At 38.6% G+C, this 18,287-nt stretch overlaps 1 protein-coding gene across 1 annotated transcript in view; it reads right to left on the reverse strand.

The window, feature by feature from the left end:
• Positions 1-18,287, reverse strand: part of Tm9sf3 (transmembrane 9 superfamily member 3) — a 56,359-nt gene that overhangs the window by 37,286 nt on the left and 786 nt on the right. Inside the window, exon 2 of the mRNA XM_034499827.3 lies at positions 8,896-9,091. Coding sequence (XP_034355718.1) covers positions 8,896-9,091 — 196 coding nt within the window. The remainder of the gene's footprint in view (positions 1-8,895; positions 9,092-18,287) is intronic.

Genomic DNA, 18,287 nt, shown 5'->3' on the forward strand with positions numbered 1-18,287 from the left:
AAGAATTAGAAGCTATTATCAAATCTAGAGTCAGCATAAGGTACTAAAAAAAAAAAAACAAGGAACTGACAAGTTTCAGATTCTAATTGTTTGGTCTGGTTAATGCATTAATTGAAACCAATGGGAAAAAAAAATCTAGCAGCAAACTCCCATATCTCCAGTTATCAAGACAAGTTTAAACTCAGGTAATTTGTTTTCTTCTCCCTCCTAAAACCCCTCAAACGTCAATAGAAAAGGATATGAGTCCATCAAACCAAAAACAGTAGCTATGGCAAAGCACCGTGACCAAGGCAAAAAGAACGAAAGAATTATTTGGCTTACAGTTACAGTACCAGAGGGAAAGAGTTCACCATAGCAAGCACGCATGGAGCAGAAGCTGAGGGCTCACATCTTGAGTCACAAGGTGGGTGGAAAAGGAAGAGCAAACTGAAATGGCTTTGAAATCTCAAAGCTCACCCCCAGTGACATACTTCCTCCAGTAAGGCTGTACCTCCTAAACTCATCCAAACATGATCACCAACTGATGACCAAGTATTCAAACATGTGACCTACTAAGACATTATCATCCATATCATGACAAATGAAGAAAGCTAAATAGACTTTTGGAAAAGGAAAAGCAGAGAATGTGATTAGTGACATATAACACAGGGGACAAGAGAGCAAAAAAGCTTCCTGGGACAATGGGGACTGACATCATAGCCTGTCTAAAATATATACCACAAACCTTGAAATGTACACGATAGAGAAGTGTTGAATACAGAGTAATTACATGCAAATATTTACATTCAGTGGTCAAGATGGTTCCATCTTTGATCCCAGGACTTAGAATGTAAAAGACAGAAGGACCACAGATTTGAGGTAAATCTGAGGTCTAAAAAAAAAAATCAAGAGCTGAGGATGAAACTCAGTTTGGTTCTTAGGATGAAGTTCATAAGGATGACAATGATGAGAGGATGATAAAAACAACCACAGAGAAGAAGAAGAAACTAAAAACAACATGAGGTTAGATGCTCATGTTCTCTCCCCTACCTACCATACAGCTGGATGAATACCTAAAACTTATCTCCTACTGCAGGAGACCAGAGGCACACTTCCCTCTGGAGAATTTCTGGAGGATTCAGAAGTAGTCACACTGGAAACAGTAGAAACTTAGGACTGTCAACAGTGTGGGATTGCCTTCAATAAAAATTCTCCAGCTGAGAGAGAGAGCCTGCTACTCCAAGTTCTTTCCCATCCTTTGGCAGTCAGAGCTATTCCACTCAGGCAGATAGCACACTGGAAATGTTGCCTTTGGGAACGAGAGCAGCCAAGATGGAGAATTACTTAACTTTAAGTACATAAGGATCTAAACAGCACTGGCATTTCTCCATATCTGCAAAACTCTAAATTTACCAATTCACTCAAGGTAAGAGGAAATACAAAATGCCATCTGTGTATTAGGTTAGGATATTCAAAGAAGAAATAATTTTTTAAAAAGAATATAATAAGTGAAAAGGAATAATCCCCAGAAGTCATTATTTTTCAACTATTAATGCCCTCTATTATAGTGTAGGATTCTCAAATAACAGGGAAAGACACTGGGCAGTGACTTCCTCTGGTTAGAAATATTATCCCAGCTGGGTCTGGTGGCTACCTGTGATCTCAGCACTTAAAAGACTGGGGCAGAGAATTGTAAGTTCTAACCGGATCTCAGCAAAGTCCAGCAAGGGATATATAGTAAGTTCTAGGCTTAAGCTAGCCTGGCCAGTATGGTAATACCTTTTACACATGCACGCACGCACACACACACACATACACACAGCCAACAACAAAATATTAGAATTACAATCTCAGATCATCTAATAATCAAAAGGAACTAACTGTCATAAAAATAAGTAGGTACAGACTGTATAATTTATTAAGAGCCTTTTCAGTCTTAACAGCTAGGGTATGTACTAATCTAATGAAACCAGCAGAAAGAATACAGTAATTTGGGAATACACTAACTTGACATTTCAGAAGTGCTAATACATAAACAAGTACAATTACAGATCTATACTATATATATGAGTAGGCACAACTATTCAAAAAGATAAATCATATACCAAGTACTTTTAAAAGTACATTATCGAATCTCACAGAACCCAGAGGAAGCGGGGCTCCCAGGAGATCTAACCTGGACAGTATCTTAGGTAAAGAGTCAGAAACACCTGGAGTAACTGGGACTAACTGGGACCCACTGGGACCCAGGAAGTCACTCCTGGCCTGGACCACAGGTTCCTTCCGGTCTGCCCCCGAGCACTGAGCAGACCTTGGACCTCAGCTCTAACCCCAGTAGCAACACCCACCCCACACAGTTCTGATACAACCAAGATAAGAGGAAAGACAGGCTCCAGAGAAAGGGCAGGTAGCACTAAGGAGATACAGATGGCAAAAGGCAAGCACAAGAACATAAGCATCAGCAACCCAGGGCACTTGGCATCATTAGAACCTGGTTCTCCCACACTAGAAAGTCCTGAATTCCCCCTATCACCAAGAAAGCAAGATTCAGACTTAAAATCTAATGATGATGATAGAAGACTTTAAGAAGGACATAAATAACATTCTCAGAGAAATTGAGAACACAGGTAAACAGGTAGAAGTCCTTAAAGAGTAAACACAAAAATCCCTAAAGAATTACAAGAGAACACAACCAAACAGGTGAAGGAATTGAATAAAACCATCCAGGACATAAAAATGGAAGTAGAAACAATAAAGAAATCACAAAGGGAGACTACCCTAGAGATAGAAAACCTAGGAAAGAAATCAGGAGTCATAGACACAAGCATCACTAACAGAATACAAGAGACAGAAGAGAGAATCACAGGTGCAGAAGATACTATAGAAAATATTGACACAACCGTCAAAGAAAACGCAAAATGCAAAAAGTTCTTAACACAAAATATCCAGGAAATCCAGGACACAATGTGAAGACCAAACCTAAGGATAATTGGTATAGATGAGAGTGAAGATTCCCAACTTAAAGGGCCAATAAATATCTTCAAAAAAATTATAGAAAAAAACTTCCCTAAGGAACAAGATGCCCATAAACATACAAGAAACCTACAGAACGCCAAATAGACTAGACCAGAAAAGAAATAACTCCCGTCACATAATAATAAAAACACCAAATGCAAAGAAAGAATATTAAATGCAGTAAGGAAAAAAGGCCAAGTAACATATAAAGGCAGACCTATCAGAATTACACCAGACTCCTCACCAGATACTATAAAAGCGAGAAGATCCTGGATAGATGTCATACAGACCCTAAGAGAACACAAATGCCAGCCCAGGCTACTATACCCAGCAAAACTCTCAACTACCATAGATGGAGAAACCAAGATATTCCACGACAAAACCAAATTTACACAATATCTTTCTATAAACCCAGCACTACAAAGGATAATAGCGGGAAAGCTCCAATACAAGAAGGGAAATTATACCCCAGAAAGAGCAAGAAAGTAATCCTCTTCCAATAAATCCAAAAGAAGATAGCCACACAAACAATGCCACTGCTAATAACAAAAGTAACAGGAAGCAGCAATCTCCTCTCCTTAATGTCTTTAACATCAATAGACTCAATTTCCCAATAAAAAGACATAGGCTAATGGACTGGATACGTAAACAGGACCCAGAATTTTGCTGCATACAGGAAATGTACCTCAGTGACAGAGACAGACCCTATCTTAGAGTAAAAGGCTGGAAAACAATTTTTCAAGCAAATGGTCCTAAGAAACAAGCTGGAGTAGTCATTCTAAAACCTCCAGCCTGAGAACACAAAGGGAGGGACTCATGGCTCTACCTGTAGAGGTAGTTGAGAGTGGCCTTGTCAGGCATTAGTGGATGTGGAGGGCCTTGGTACCTCAAAGTTTGGATTCCCTGGTGTTGGGGAATTCAAGAGAAGGGAGGCGGGAATGGGAGAATGGTGGGAGCACACCCTCATAAAAATAGGAGGAGGGGAGATGAGATAAGGGGTTTTGGGGGGGAATGGGAGAGGAGATAACATTGAAAGATAAATAAATAAAATATCCAATTTAAAAAAACAGATAATGGGTCGGGCAATTGTAGTTGAGCAGTTGAGACTTTTGTCAACAATTTATTACAGGGATTTTGTATAATCCTCAAGGACAAGGTATTGTGGAAGAGGCCCATGGAACTTTAAAAAGACTGGTGAGACATACTGTTGCTGAGACAAAGAATGATGCCTACCTGTGAGCTTGCTGAGTGCCCTGACAAGGGTGACTGGGGAGCTGTATTGGACATGTTTCTGACCCACCTTTGCTTGACTATATCCCAGATGGGACAAGCTGCCTTGCCTCAAGTTCTTAGACCTTGTGGGATAGAGAATCAAAAAGAGAAATTATGTCTCTTATATTCTTCTTAAAGGTGCCCAGCTATTAGAACTCAATCATGTACCAGTCTAGAAATCAATCCAATATGGGAAATAACAGTCTACTTTTGGAAGACTGAATCTGGACTTTGTCAGAGATGTATTTGGAAGCTAGCTGTAGCTTGCTATAATGTTAGAATAGCAAGAGATAATGTTGAGACAGGATCTAGATTTCAAATAAGGGTTAGTGCATGTTTTAAGGCTCTTTTAATTGTCAAGCTAAAATTGGTTTTGTCTCTTCTACAGGATTTATTGTAAGTTGCACTGACTATATAATTTCCAATTACGTTAGTGTGTTGAAACCTGGCAATGTCTGTTATGGGAGTCTATCAACCAGCTTTCGTCTCACTGCCCTGAGTATTAGAAAACCTTGATTCTCTGAAAAAATCTTGAAAGTGCTGGAAGAAGTGATTTAGGCTTTAAGCAGAAGCAAGAGGGTAGCAGGCTTGATTACTGCTGGTATAACAGCTTTAATTCCATTAATTGCTAGCACCACTGCTTCTGCAATAGCATTGATACAAGAGTTAAGACAACTATTTTTGTTAACCATCTAGCAAAACCAAAAAAGGTTACTAATGTATTGTGTATACAAAAGGATTTATAGAGGTATCTGGAACAACAAATGATGCTCTATAATCCATTCAAATTATCTGAAGGAGGTTCAGGGTTCAAGAGTTAGAAGCCATCCAAAGTGTCATGACAAATATCATTGGAGTAGTGTTACTTTTGAAATTCACAATGATTGTCATTATAATTAGAAAAAAGTTTAAAGACACTTGTAGGATATTTGGCATAATTGTAACACCTCTCTGGGTGTGTTAACTTTGCATAGTGAGATTATGAATTTAAAGAATGCTGCTCTGTTGACCTTTGATGCTACAGATAATGCCAATAAAATTATCCATGGCCTGGGCTCAGTATTTCCACTTTGGACAAACCTCAGGAATAGCATATATAGCTTGATCAGGCTAGTCTTTCTTGTCCTGGGAATACATTTATTCCTGCCCATCCTGTTAAAGGTTCTCTTTAACAACATCAACATGTTGGCAGCCAAAGTACATGACTCAAACCTGAAAACGGACCCCCCCAGACAGAGTTATTAAATTAACAGGCTGGTAAGCCAAGGACAGGTAAGATTCTGACAGAGCCTTACCAACCTAAGACAGAAATGCATTGCCTTTGATAATGCATATTTCATGATGGGTAAGGCAAGCATTCTTGTCAGAATGACCTAAGACAGGCTCAGTCTTGTTAACAAAATAAAAAAGGGGGAGAAGTGGAGGGCCTTTGGGGCTGCTTGGCAAGAAGCTGACATGGGCCAAGGACAAGGAAAGAGGCTGCTTGGCCAGAATATGACATTGGCCAAGGACAAGGAAGTAGGCTTCAAGCAGGAATCTGACATTAGACTAGAACAAAGAAGTAATTTCAGGTAGGAGTCTAAATTGTTAGCTAAAACAAAGAAGTAATCTCAGGCAGGAATCTAAATATTAGACCAGAACAAAAAAGTAATTTCAGACAGGAATCTAAATTTTAGGTTAGAACAAGGAAGTAGGCTTCAGACATGAAAATGACCTTGGACTAGGATAGGGAAATAGGCTCAGATACTTTGGTCATCCTGATAAGCCTTTAGAAACAGTGATCATGGGAGTGTTCACGTAACTGGATTTAATGCCTTGCTTCATCTTTGACTATTTGTGTTTATTGTATTGCTTGTTCCTTGACTATTTGCATCTATTGTATTGCTAGATCCTCAACCTAGAACTGACCTTAATACATGCATGTAATCAAGATGGTATAAGAGCATAAGAAAAGGAGGAGTATAATATAGGGGGTTCTAGGGAGGGGAAATGGTGAAAGGGGATGACATCTGTATTGTAAATAAATAAAATATCCAATAAAAAAAGTACATTATCTCATTTAAAGATAACAATGATTCTATCAGATATATTATTTCCCATTATTCCTAGACAAGAGCTACAAAGATTGAATATTCTTTCTATAACCACACAGAAGGCAGTAGCTATTCCATGTCTCATTCTAAAACATAAGGTTTTCTATTCGGTAACAGCAATGTTCTAAGAGATAGTATCCATAATTAGAAAGTAATAAAACCAGGCCTGGTTCAAGGATGCCTAATATATATCTGTCCTTGAATATTTAATGTATTTTCTCTAAATGGTCTCGATTAGCATTTTTGTCTAGCACCAGCATATAACAAAAAGAGAATGCTGTGCAGAAAATCTGAAGTGAGAGGCATCCAACACAACTCAGAAGTAAAATAGCCTTCAGACCATGAATATGGACCAAGAATATGATTAGTTCCTTAAAATAATCTCTCTAGTAACCTTCACACTACAAAATGGTACCAATCCCATTAGCCTGATAGAATCTGCTAAGTTTAAATAAATTAATTAATAATACGTTTCTGTATGTATGTATACAAATGTATGTGTGCATGTGCATATGTGTTTTAAATTTTTTACTGCATATGAACACACCTTCAGAAGAATGGAAAAGTCAACTGCTTGAGATGAAAGACTAAAAACAAATATTAGTTGGATACAATGCTGTATGTCCGTAATCCCAGCACTCAGGAGGTGAAGAGAATGAGAAACTCAAGAACAGCCTAAGATACATAGCAGATTTGAGGCCAGCCTGAGCTTTAAAAGTCTCTACTTTAAAACACCTTAAAATAACAGTCGGATGGATAGACAGACAGACAGATCAGCATTTCACACTGAGACAATGTTCTGCTTTCTATATCATTATTAGTATGTATAAAATACCATGAATAAATTAAATTGCTCCACATCTAGGCCTCCAAAGGTACATTCTATCCAAAAGTTTATTTAAAATAACAATGAGTAACAATCAGGAACAATTTTTCAAAGCATGATTATCTTTATTTATGAACCAGAGAAACAAAAGCCTACTGTAGCAGTGAACGAAATCCAATCTCCACTGGCTACTTCATCTAGACTACCTAGATTAGCAGTTGTTTTGGCAGTGTATCCATCAGAAGGTGTAGAGCTGGCCTAGGCTCAGGGAGTAACAATGGCAATTCTTCCATCCCTCAAGTATTAGCTCAGTCTGGAAAGACAACAAACCTCACTTTTAAGTCCATGAAAACGGCCTCTGACTACTTATCTCCATCTCCGTCTCAGGAATTTGTAGGAGGCTAAGACTGCTGTGTAAATGTTTCTTCAGACAAGTAAGGCATAAAGATTTGAAATCTGATGACATCACTGCACCAAAGCAGAACTTGTGGGTTTATAATCTCTCTCTCTCTCTCTCTCCCTCTCCCTCTCCCTCTCCTTCCTTCCCTCCCTCCCTTTTTCTCTCCCTCTCCCCCCCCACTCCTCTCTATTAAATGAGACATGTCTACCAAATATAGAAAAGGAGAAGCTAAGTGGATAAATTCAGTACTGAAGTTTCCAAAGATCACACATTCCCATTTAGTTTCTTCAAATTTATGATTAAATATTTCAATTACCTTATGAAATTAAAACATAAGCCTTAGGGTATATTTCTAACACTTAAAAAAATTATAGGCCACATGACTACGGTTTAAATTTACAACTCAATTTTATAATTAAGTCCCAAGGGACATTATGGGGAAGGTATGAATATATGCATCCATTTTCAAAACATAAAAAGAAATCTGATAAATAAGAATACAAATTAACAAATCAAAGTAATATTATCTTTGTATCTCATACTGTAGCCTCCTCCCAATGTACTAAAAATATCAGAAGGCAGTTACTATCTATATTACATATCCATAGACATAATCAAGTCAAAATTAGAGCAAACGATTTCACTAAAATCAATGAAGTAAAAGAAATAAAGCTAAAAGCAACGCTTCTGAGTACAAAGCCTGTGTTCTATTTAAAAAAAAAAATCAAAACTTCCAGATCAAAAATTCAGCAAGATTTCAACTTCCCAGAGATGCTTTAGCTGTGGCTCTACAAATGTCTGTGCAGAGAGTGCTCTGAGACCTCACAGAGGAAAGTACTAAGTATACACACACACATTCTCATTGGCAGTGCCAACAAAGAGACTTGCCCTTAAACCTAAGCTTTTGACTTAAATTTTAAATATTCTACAGGTGTTAAGGATGAATTAATATAGTAATACCTAGAATAAAATGTCATAAGAAGAAAAAATAAAAAATAAATAATATAGCAATACCAAATTCATTCTGAGTATACTGTACAAGTTAGATTTGAGGTTTTACACAAGTTTTTCAGAAACCACATATCCCTTTAGAGTCCCACACCTCCAAAAATCACTTTATTATGAGATCTACAAAGGCCTTCCCAGGCCATATATATATCTAATAAGTTTACTAAAAATACTTTTTAGAAAAAACTCTATTTGGGAAACACTCGATTAACTTTGCTAAACATCCGATAATGAACATGACAATAGCATAGAAAAAAATTCCCTGGCTCCAATGTCAATAAGGACTACTAATGCTGGCTTACCTTTAAATTTAATATCCAGGCCACTAAATTCTAATTCAACTCCTTGAAGTGCTTCTCCCAAAGTTTCATGGTAATGACTGATACTTTTTTTTGACCCCACACAAAATGGAAGTGAAAAGTATTTATATGTTTCTTGGCGATTGTGGTAGGGCCCAACAGTATTCATCCATAAAACAACTTCTTCTTTATCTTGATACTGTAACAAGAAAAACAAGACATGTACTTGTAAAATATCTATTTCAATTAAGTAAACTGTCTACATTCAAGATGCTAAAAAGGTGAAACCATAGAAATTTAATCTGACTACCAATGCACACACTTTCAAAATCAAGGGTCACGACTCTTCAAATTTTATCCTTATTGTGGTCTTAGAATCCATTTTCCCCAAATTTTGTTTTACAAAAGACAATTTTTTAAAAAAAAAGTCAAGAGCTTGCTTAAGTAGGTTTATAACTATTAAACAATGGTAAGCACAAACCAACATTTTTGACAGGGAAACCTGCACAAGGAAAGAGGAATAAAAATTAACAGCTTCTTGACATAAGACTCCCTCCCCAGAGAAACTCATGTCAGCACAAAACAATGAGGTCTTCCCTTAGTCTTCCTCACAGCTGCTGTACTAGACAAGAGACAAGTAACTAACAAAAGAAAAGCAACACTACCACCAACACAAGGCCATTCAAAGCTACATTCCACCTACCATGAAAGACTCATCTTGCATCTCTATTTCTTTGAATTATACCTCTAACTATAGTGAATATAGTCATATATAGGTCTGGGGCAGGCAACTTTACCTTTTTGTGACCCAGCAGTAAGACCTACCAAGGATTTTTTTAAAATCTCTATAAATTTAAAATTCATAGTAGTATTAACCAGACACTATGAGATTTATTTTTAAATGATGTGTATGTGTTTGTGTGTATCTGCCCCTGGAGGCCAGAGGCATCAGGTCTGCCTGGAGCTGAAGGTACAGGGAGTTGTGAGGTATATGGTGCAAGGAATCAAACTCTGGTCTTCTACAAGAGCAGTAGGTGTTCGGGTACTTTCAAGTCAACTAACAGTACAAAAGCTGGTGCAATGGATAGTATTTATGAAGTGCCTAGCATATGCCAACAACTGTGTTGATCACTGAGGATTCTGCTTTCCAGAGAATGTGTTCCCTACTCTACTAATCTCTTAAAGGGAATCATTTACCAGCTATGCACCTAGCAGCTATATAATTTCTATCTCCACTTCTCCCATTGAAAACTGATCGATAAACTTTCAACAAAAATCTAACATGTTCACAACCAAATTAACCTTACTCAAATCTACTGTTTCAACTGTTTTTCTAATGATACTAGAAAGACTCCAACTTAAAGCTCTTCTCTATCTTCCAGAGAACCCCAAACCACTAGCTTATCTACTCTTACTCCAAAAAGCTGCTTCTTCCTTTCTGCTCATATCAACTACCACCACCTCCCTAAAACATACTAACTGCCTTGTTGTTCATAGAAGACATCATTCAGATAATCAAGGAAATAAAAACTATCTTACTGTTCAGACACACAGACAGCATATAGCAAGCCCTGTTAGATATTAAGAATATACAGACAATACACACAGACTGTGCCTGGCACAGTGGCATTTGGATGGTGATACATTAATCCCAGCATTTGGGAGGCAGAGAAAGGTACTTCTGACTTCCAGGTTAGCCTGGTCTATGTAGTATGTTCCAGACAGAGCTACATGGTCAGACTCTGTCTCAAAAATAAACCATTTTTTAATATTTAATAAAGAATAAGTTCTCTCCTTCAAGTTCATAACCCACGTAGAGCCATACTTGTAAATGATTAATGGGGGAAGGCTGTGGTTGGAGTAACAAAGAGCTCTTGTAGCAACAATAAAGGAGTAACTAACTCTGCTCTATCAGAGAAAGGGCAGGGTGAGTAATATGGAAAACTAGAAGCTGCTGCAAGTACATTCAGAAAACCAACTACAGATAATCTCCATACATGATGTAAATAATAAAGGGTCTGAGTACTAATGTCTACATACACCTCCATCCGTAACTATTCCTTTTACTTGGGCTCTGACTGACAAACCTGTGTGATAGGTCTCCTATCCAATGCACAATCACAGAGCATAATCAGAGTGCTCCTTTCTAGTTGCACATCCTCAGAATTCTCCAAAGTGAGATCTCCAACAACCGCCTCTCTGACCAAAGTTCCAAGAATTAAAAACTTACTCACCAAGCCAAAATGTTACAATGTACAAAGTATTTGATACAACTGGTAAACACTGAAGAAATAGTGTCATGTCAAGTTCATTAGCAATTTAGTCAGAGTATGTGCTGACTACAACAGTATTCACTCAAAAAGAAAAGAAAAGAGAGGCTGGAACATTGTACAGAAGTACCCTTTAATGAGAGCCTAGCCATGTATCCTGAGTCTGTAGAAATGTTATATGTAACTCTAGAAAGTACCTTTGAGATAAACCTCAATATATATAATTCTTTAGAAATAAAAAATCTGAACATAATTACTTCTTAAAAGTAAGATATTCATTTACTTTTTGCACAGTCAAACAGTTTAAGGGTAACAATGTATACTAAACCCATATTCTGAAATGATATTAGTTAGTTTAAACATGTGTGAAACTTAACAGGCTGGCGGAAGTTGTGACAGTTGAGCCAAAAACTAGAACAAAATTGTACACATTGTGTAGTTTAAGGTTCTCTCCAGAAGAAAGTAGCAGTCAGAAACACAAAGTTGCAGGTGAACATTACGAACTGTAACAACAATGTGCCCGATTCTGCAGTCTAAGACTGGGACGGGGCTCAAGTTGTAATGAGAAACACTTGGAGCTGCAGGTGAGGACTGGGGCCCAGACAATGGTTTACTTCTTTAACAGGCTCCTTTTTTACTGTCAAATACAATGAACTTCAAATGCTTACTACTTCATCCAGACTTCATTCACCCCTGAAAGTAAGGGCTCCCAAGCCAAGGTCAAGAGCTCAGATTCACTGAGCACAGCGGCACAAACTAAGCACAAGCTCAGAAAGCTGTGGCAGGAAGATTATGAGTTTGATGCTAATCTAGGCTACACGGTCTCCATCTTAAGAGTTCCACCTTAAGAGAAAAAAAAAATGTTTAAAGATATCTTGAAGCTCAAAGAACCAAAAGGAAGATTTCATAGAATTTTATAAGGAGGTAGGGAAGCTTTTTCTGCCCTTAAGCTGAGGACAAACTCCCTGAGCTCCCTGGGTCTGTGGAAGGTTTTTCCTCTACTACTCTACCTCTTAGAAACATGTGGTAAAGACTAGTTTAATTCCCTCCCAAAAGTATCCCAAGAAGCCTGAGCAAAAAAATTTAAAATACTTTGTTTAGAAAAACTGCACTGGGCAATGACACTGAGGAACAGGGTGTTCTAATTCCCTTGTACAATGTATCTTGGGAAGAGCACTGTCAAGGAAGCACAGCAGAGGTCCCTAGCAGTAATTCCATCCAGCTGAAGCCTCTGGGGGAAGCAGCCCCAAGAAAGGAGAAGCCAGCTTCCTGCATTCTTCAGCAAGTTATTCCAAGCCTTCAGAATTTCACTGAAACACTAGTCCTGCACTGTCCATTCCAGTCAGAACACTGTAGCACTCTCTTCCTTTCCAAATGTACTTTACCTTTTTTCTTCTCTTACTCTGAAATCTACAATGCCCTTCTTTACTGCAATTAGTCAAATTCTACTTGCCCTTCAGAAATGCTGAATGTTCCTTTCTTAACTCCTCAGGTAAAGCTTTAACTGACCATCCCTCGAACTGTCTGACCTCATCGGCTTCTGTAATAGCCTGACACTAGCTGCAACTTTAAAACTACATTCCAGGAGGTAGGCATAAAAGTCTTTATGGAAACATGGGATCTTCTGGAAGCTGGTAGAGAAGCTGTACTATTTCATTCCCTTTACAGATTCAAAATAAAAGTGAGATGTTAAGTAATTTGTTCAAGTCGGGCATGGTGGAACACATGTGTAAATCATAGCCTTTGGAAGGCTGATGTGGAGGCCGGCTAAGTCAGAGCCAGCTCAGCTCCATATCAAGTTCTAGGTCATCCTTGGCTACCTAGCAAGACCTAATCTTGTAAATAAATACATTGTTTGGACTTTGCTTTTGTTGACTTCCAGATAAGACTTTTTAACCAAAGAGAAAAAAAGAAAAAACATAGCTGTACAAAAACAACATAAGTGTACAGCACTCAATGCCGAACAACCTTTTCATTTGAGACTTTAACCTGCTCTAAAGGAAAAAAACCTGATAGTATTTGCACTCTAATCTCAAAAGTCCAGACCTTCTTCTCAAGCAGTGCAGTGTTGGGTTCCGCTCATTCTGTTTATGTTTGAGGTGAAGACAGCAAAACTTTACTCCCTGATAGACATAATTCCCCTCACCCCCTGGGAAGAACACTGAAAAAGTGTTGCTGACCTCTTTGTAAAATCTGACTGAAGAACTCAGAAATAAATTATTCTGCCCACCCAGGATTAGAAGCTCAAAATGAGGGCTCAAGCGCTGCCTTCCATTTTTACAGGAAAGGAACATGCTGACTTTAAAATGTTCTTATTAGAGAAAGCAAAATCCATTTCTGCAAGTATTTCAGAAATTAGTTTCAAAAGCCTTTCAATTATTTTAAACTACACTTAAGAATATTAATACAAATAAATTAGTCTTTTCTGATTTTTGTTTTCAACGGTGTGTTGACATAATGATTCTTTCTTAAAATACCTTTGTACTTAAACTTTTCGTTTATCATTTAAGTACAGCCCAAAACAGGACCAGGTATGACATTTTGTACAAACTAAATCTGCATGCTCAAGTCATTTGTAGGACATGCCTTATTCTCATGATATATCTTCAAGGAAGTTTCTAAAGTTCCTATACTTTTAACATAGACTAAGACAAAAGCTGCCAACCAAACAAATCCTTCTGTAGGAGACTAGAGAGCTGGCTCAGTGGTTAAAAAGCACTTGCTGCTCTTGCAGAGGACTCCGGTTCAGTTTCTAGGACATTTGTGGCAGCCCACAACCCATGCAACTCCAGTTCTAGGAGATCTGATGCCCTCTTCAGGTCTCCATGGGTGCTGTATGCACACAGTATCTTTATATACACACATACAAGCCAGACACTTAATAAACAGAAAGTAAGTCAGTCTTAAAACCTTTTTCCAAATTATTCAGTGGTACAATATCAAAAGTTTCCAAGAGGCAAAGTAAGCCATCTTAGGCACAGGTAGGGCCATCCCACATCAGAAGTTCTGAAACCACAACTGCAAAGACTGAAAAGAAACAGGGTTCAGATAGGACACCTATGCCTAAGACTGTGACCACAGGTGAGGAATGGGCTGCTTCTGTTCACTGTGCTGTAAGCTAGTCTCACACCGGCAGCACTACAGAACTTTGCCCCTAGTAGTTACCTAATTACTCAAGTCATTCAACACATGCTATGTACTCCTAAGACTAAGCACAGTGCTATGGGTGTGTGTGTGTGTGTGTGTGTGTGTGTGTGTGTGTGTGTTTGTAACAGATGTGAGGAAAGGGGAGGAACACAGATGACAAGACACAATCTTGTGATCATGTTGAGTAACAGAACCCACAAAAGTACCAAGTGCTTTTCACCCACTGAGCTATCGTCTTCATCCTCTTCACTTACTTTAAAGCTTCCCCTGACCCCCATAAGGTCTCATTATGTAGCCCTGGCTGGCTGGCCTGGAACTCACAAGAGATCCACCTGCCTCTGTCTCCCAATCCTGGGATTAAAGGTGTGTACTACTATGTCTGGCTTTAAAGGGACCTTTTTAGGACCCTTTAGTCATATAATAAGAGACTGTCTTCGATAAATGAAAGTATTAGTTAATTTTAATTTCAAACAGTATGTCCTATAATCTACACAGTCCAACCTTTAAAACCTGTTAGCAGATTCTCCAGAAGTCAACAGCACATTTCCTTCTCATCAGTTTTCTAAGAATATGAAAGAACTTTGGATAGATAAGCACATAAAAAAAAATACAGGGAGGTGGGAGAATGGTGTCAACAAGATGGCCAGCTCAGTGGATAAAGGTATCCACTGCTAAGCCTGACAAACTGAATTTCAGTCCCAAGTCTACATGGCAGAAGAAAAGAACCATCTCCCACAAGCTGTCCTCAGGCCTCCACATGCCCACTGCAGCACATACACTCACTTACCCAAACCATAGAATAAAATAAATACATGTAAAACCAAAAAAGCTTAAAGAACACTATGGGTCTAATGTTAGCCAAACCCTAGTTAAATAGGTACAGAAAAAAAGGGAGTGTGAGGGCTATAGGGGATAACAGGACAGTCATTCCTTCTTGGGACCCATTATAAAATAAAACTAACTAGGAATAATGATGCACTCAAATATCCCCAGCTACTCAGAAAGCCAAGGCAGGAGCATCACTTGAGTCCAGACAAGAATTCATGACCAATTTAGCCAATATTGAGATTCCATTCTCCAAAAAGCAACAGTAAAACGGCTGGAGAGATGTCTCACCAGTAAGAGTGCTAGTTGCTCTTCCTAAGGACCACATAGTTTGGCTCCCAGCGCCCACACTGGGTGGCTCACCACTATCTGTAACTCTAGTTCCAGGGGATCCAACACCCTCCTATGGCCTCCAAGAGCAAATGCACACATGTGTATAAATAATAAATTTTTACAAATAAAAAAAATATTTTAAAAGTAGCAAACAAGAAAAGGATGAAATCCTTTGTTCATAAATAATTTCAAGATGGTGGTTAAGCAGGCATTGAAACAAGGAAGTACATACAGTCCTGCATGACTGCTCAGCCACCTGCCCACAGTGCCTGAGCCCTATGCCTTCTTAATGCTTCTACAAACTTCTCAGTAATACAGTGTGGACCTGGACTCACCCAAACATTTCCTCATCAACTTAAAAGTTCCATCCAGGGTTTTATCGTCCTGCTCTTAAGAAAACAAGCTAAGCTGACTAAAGACACTGTGGGCCTAGAAAGATGTCTCAGTTGGTAAAGCTCTCCAACATCCACGTAAGAAACCAGAGGAGGCGGTACACACCTGTATCCCAGCACCTGGGAGGAAGAGACAAGAGGAACCCTGGGGCTTACTGGCTAGCCAGCCTAGCCTACTGAGTGAGCTTCAGGACCAGTAAAATGGCCTCATGAAAAAGGTGTAGAGCAAGTGAGGACAAACTTACAAACCTCTGACCTCCATCTGCACACGTACAGAGACACCAAACCCATATATTAAAACATCACAAAATTTGTTTTCTTCCAAAGACTTATTAACTAGAAGAAGGTTTGGAGTCAAATTCCACCTCTATTCATACTGGGTGCAACTTCACACATGACTACCTCTCCAGGTTGTTTCCTAGTCTATTAGGGTGCATCTTCCTCCTGGAAGATTTATTTTAGGGTGCTATGATTTAAAACCAGGGCCTTGCACATGTTAAGAAAGTATACCACCACCAAGCTTCTCTGGCCCTCACTGTTGCCAACACACTCTTAATGTGAGTTAATATATGGAAAAGACAACAGGCCCTAGCACATACTATTTCAAGTCATGTGAATATCCCTTCAGCAATGTCTTTGCAGAAAATGGTCTAAAAGGCAAGCTTTTGAAGTTGTTCTTTAATTAATAAGTCAATGCCACAAGTGTTTAAACATCACTCAGCATTCTTTCCTTGACAACTTGTCTCTTCCTTCTATATCATTCTCCCTTCACTAGCTACTTCTGCCTTCTTGGAAGAAAAGAAAGAAAGAAAAAAATCACTTGATTAGAGCCCTATTATCTGGCCAAGGTGAAGACCTAGGTTTCAAGAAATATTTCCAAGAAACTTAGAAGTCACGGATCTGTTCAAGGTACACGTGCAATGACTGCCCACTCTCCCGCCTCAGTGCAGCAACCATCGCATGCACATGTGCCATACCTTCACAGAGCATCCTTTTGGGATAAGAGTGGAGTGCAGAGACACAACCCTGCATAGCATGTGCAAAGCCATGGACTCTGTGTCTAGTGTGTATGCGGGGGGGGGGGGGGAAATATTGTTTTATCAAATATTTTATGTGCATAAAAATTAAAACATTCCAGGTGTAGCCAGATGTGGTAGGGCACACTTTCAATCCCAGCACTCAGGAGACAGAGGCAGGTGGATCTCTGAATTTGAGGCCAGCCTGGTCTACAAAGCAAGTTCCAGGACAGCCAGGGATATACAGAGGAAACCCTGTTTCAAAAAAAGAAGCATTCCATTCAGTGGTGGAATATGTACATATCAAACCGAAGGGCCTGAGTTCAATCCCCAGAACTGAGTGAATGAATGAACGAATAAATGAATGAATGAAGTAAATAAATATGGCATCCCTAACAATAAAATTTCATTGAATTGGGGGCTGGAGAGATGTTCAAGCAGTTAAGACCCAGCTTTGGTGCCTCTGGTGCCTCCTATTCACACTGGGTAGCTTACCCATCTGTCCCTCTAGTTCCAGGGAATCTGGCACCCTCTTCTAGCCTCTAAGACACTCAGAGTATACATGATACACATACTACATTCATGCTGGCAAAACTGTCACGTAAAATAAAAATAAGCTTTAAAATCATTGAAACTGCCATGCACAAACTTGTGAATTATGCTACAGTTTTGTACACTTCAACTAATTAAACTATACGCTAAGTCTTTCCCCTTCGTAACAGTATAAAATACAAAATTTAAAAAGTAGAATATAAATTCCTGTCTACATGGTCGAACTGTAACCAACAAGTTCCAGATTTTACATGAAAACTGAAGTGTTAAGAAGTTGGCAAATACTATTTAAACTACTATACTTGCTGAAATTTAAAAGAAACCAAAATTAACTTAAAGTGAAAAATCAGACATGTGGGGGGGGGGATAATATGTTAATGATTCAATGTTTCTCTGCATGTTAACGATTCAATGTTTCTCTGAAAAAAACTTGCATACACATGTAATTAGATTCTGGCAGTGACTGAAGGTACAATAGCCAAGTTTAGAGTTTATTATTGGCTAATCCAGGCCATAGAAGAAAGTTTTGTTCACGACAAACAAAATCTAAAGTTCTCCCTTTAAAGCACAGTGCTCTCATTTTGTCACCAATCAGCTATATCCAAACGTTATCCACATATTTCAAATTTAGTAAATACACAACTAGTCGGGCAAAAACCATACTAATAAAAATAAAAAACATAAAAACAATCATTTGCCAAGCAATCTTCTAGGTTTATCTGACTTTCCTCGCTTCCCCGCGTCTGCCAATCTGAATTTAAAAAAAAAAATTTTTTTTTTTTTTAAATCCACAGCGGTACAGCTCTAGGTGAAAGTCACTCCAAGAGTCATTAATAGGCAAGCTTTGATGTGAAGACACA

This window comes from Arvicanthis niloticus, chromosome 1 (genome assembly GCF_011762505.2).
Source record: "Arvicanthis niloticus isolate mArvNil1 chromosome 1, mArvNil1.pat.X, whole genome shotgun sequence".
Classification (NCBI taxonomy): Eukaryota; Metazoa; Chordata; class Mammalia; order Rodentia; family Muridae; genus Arvicanthis; species Arvicanthis niloticus.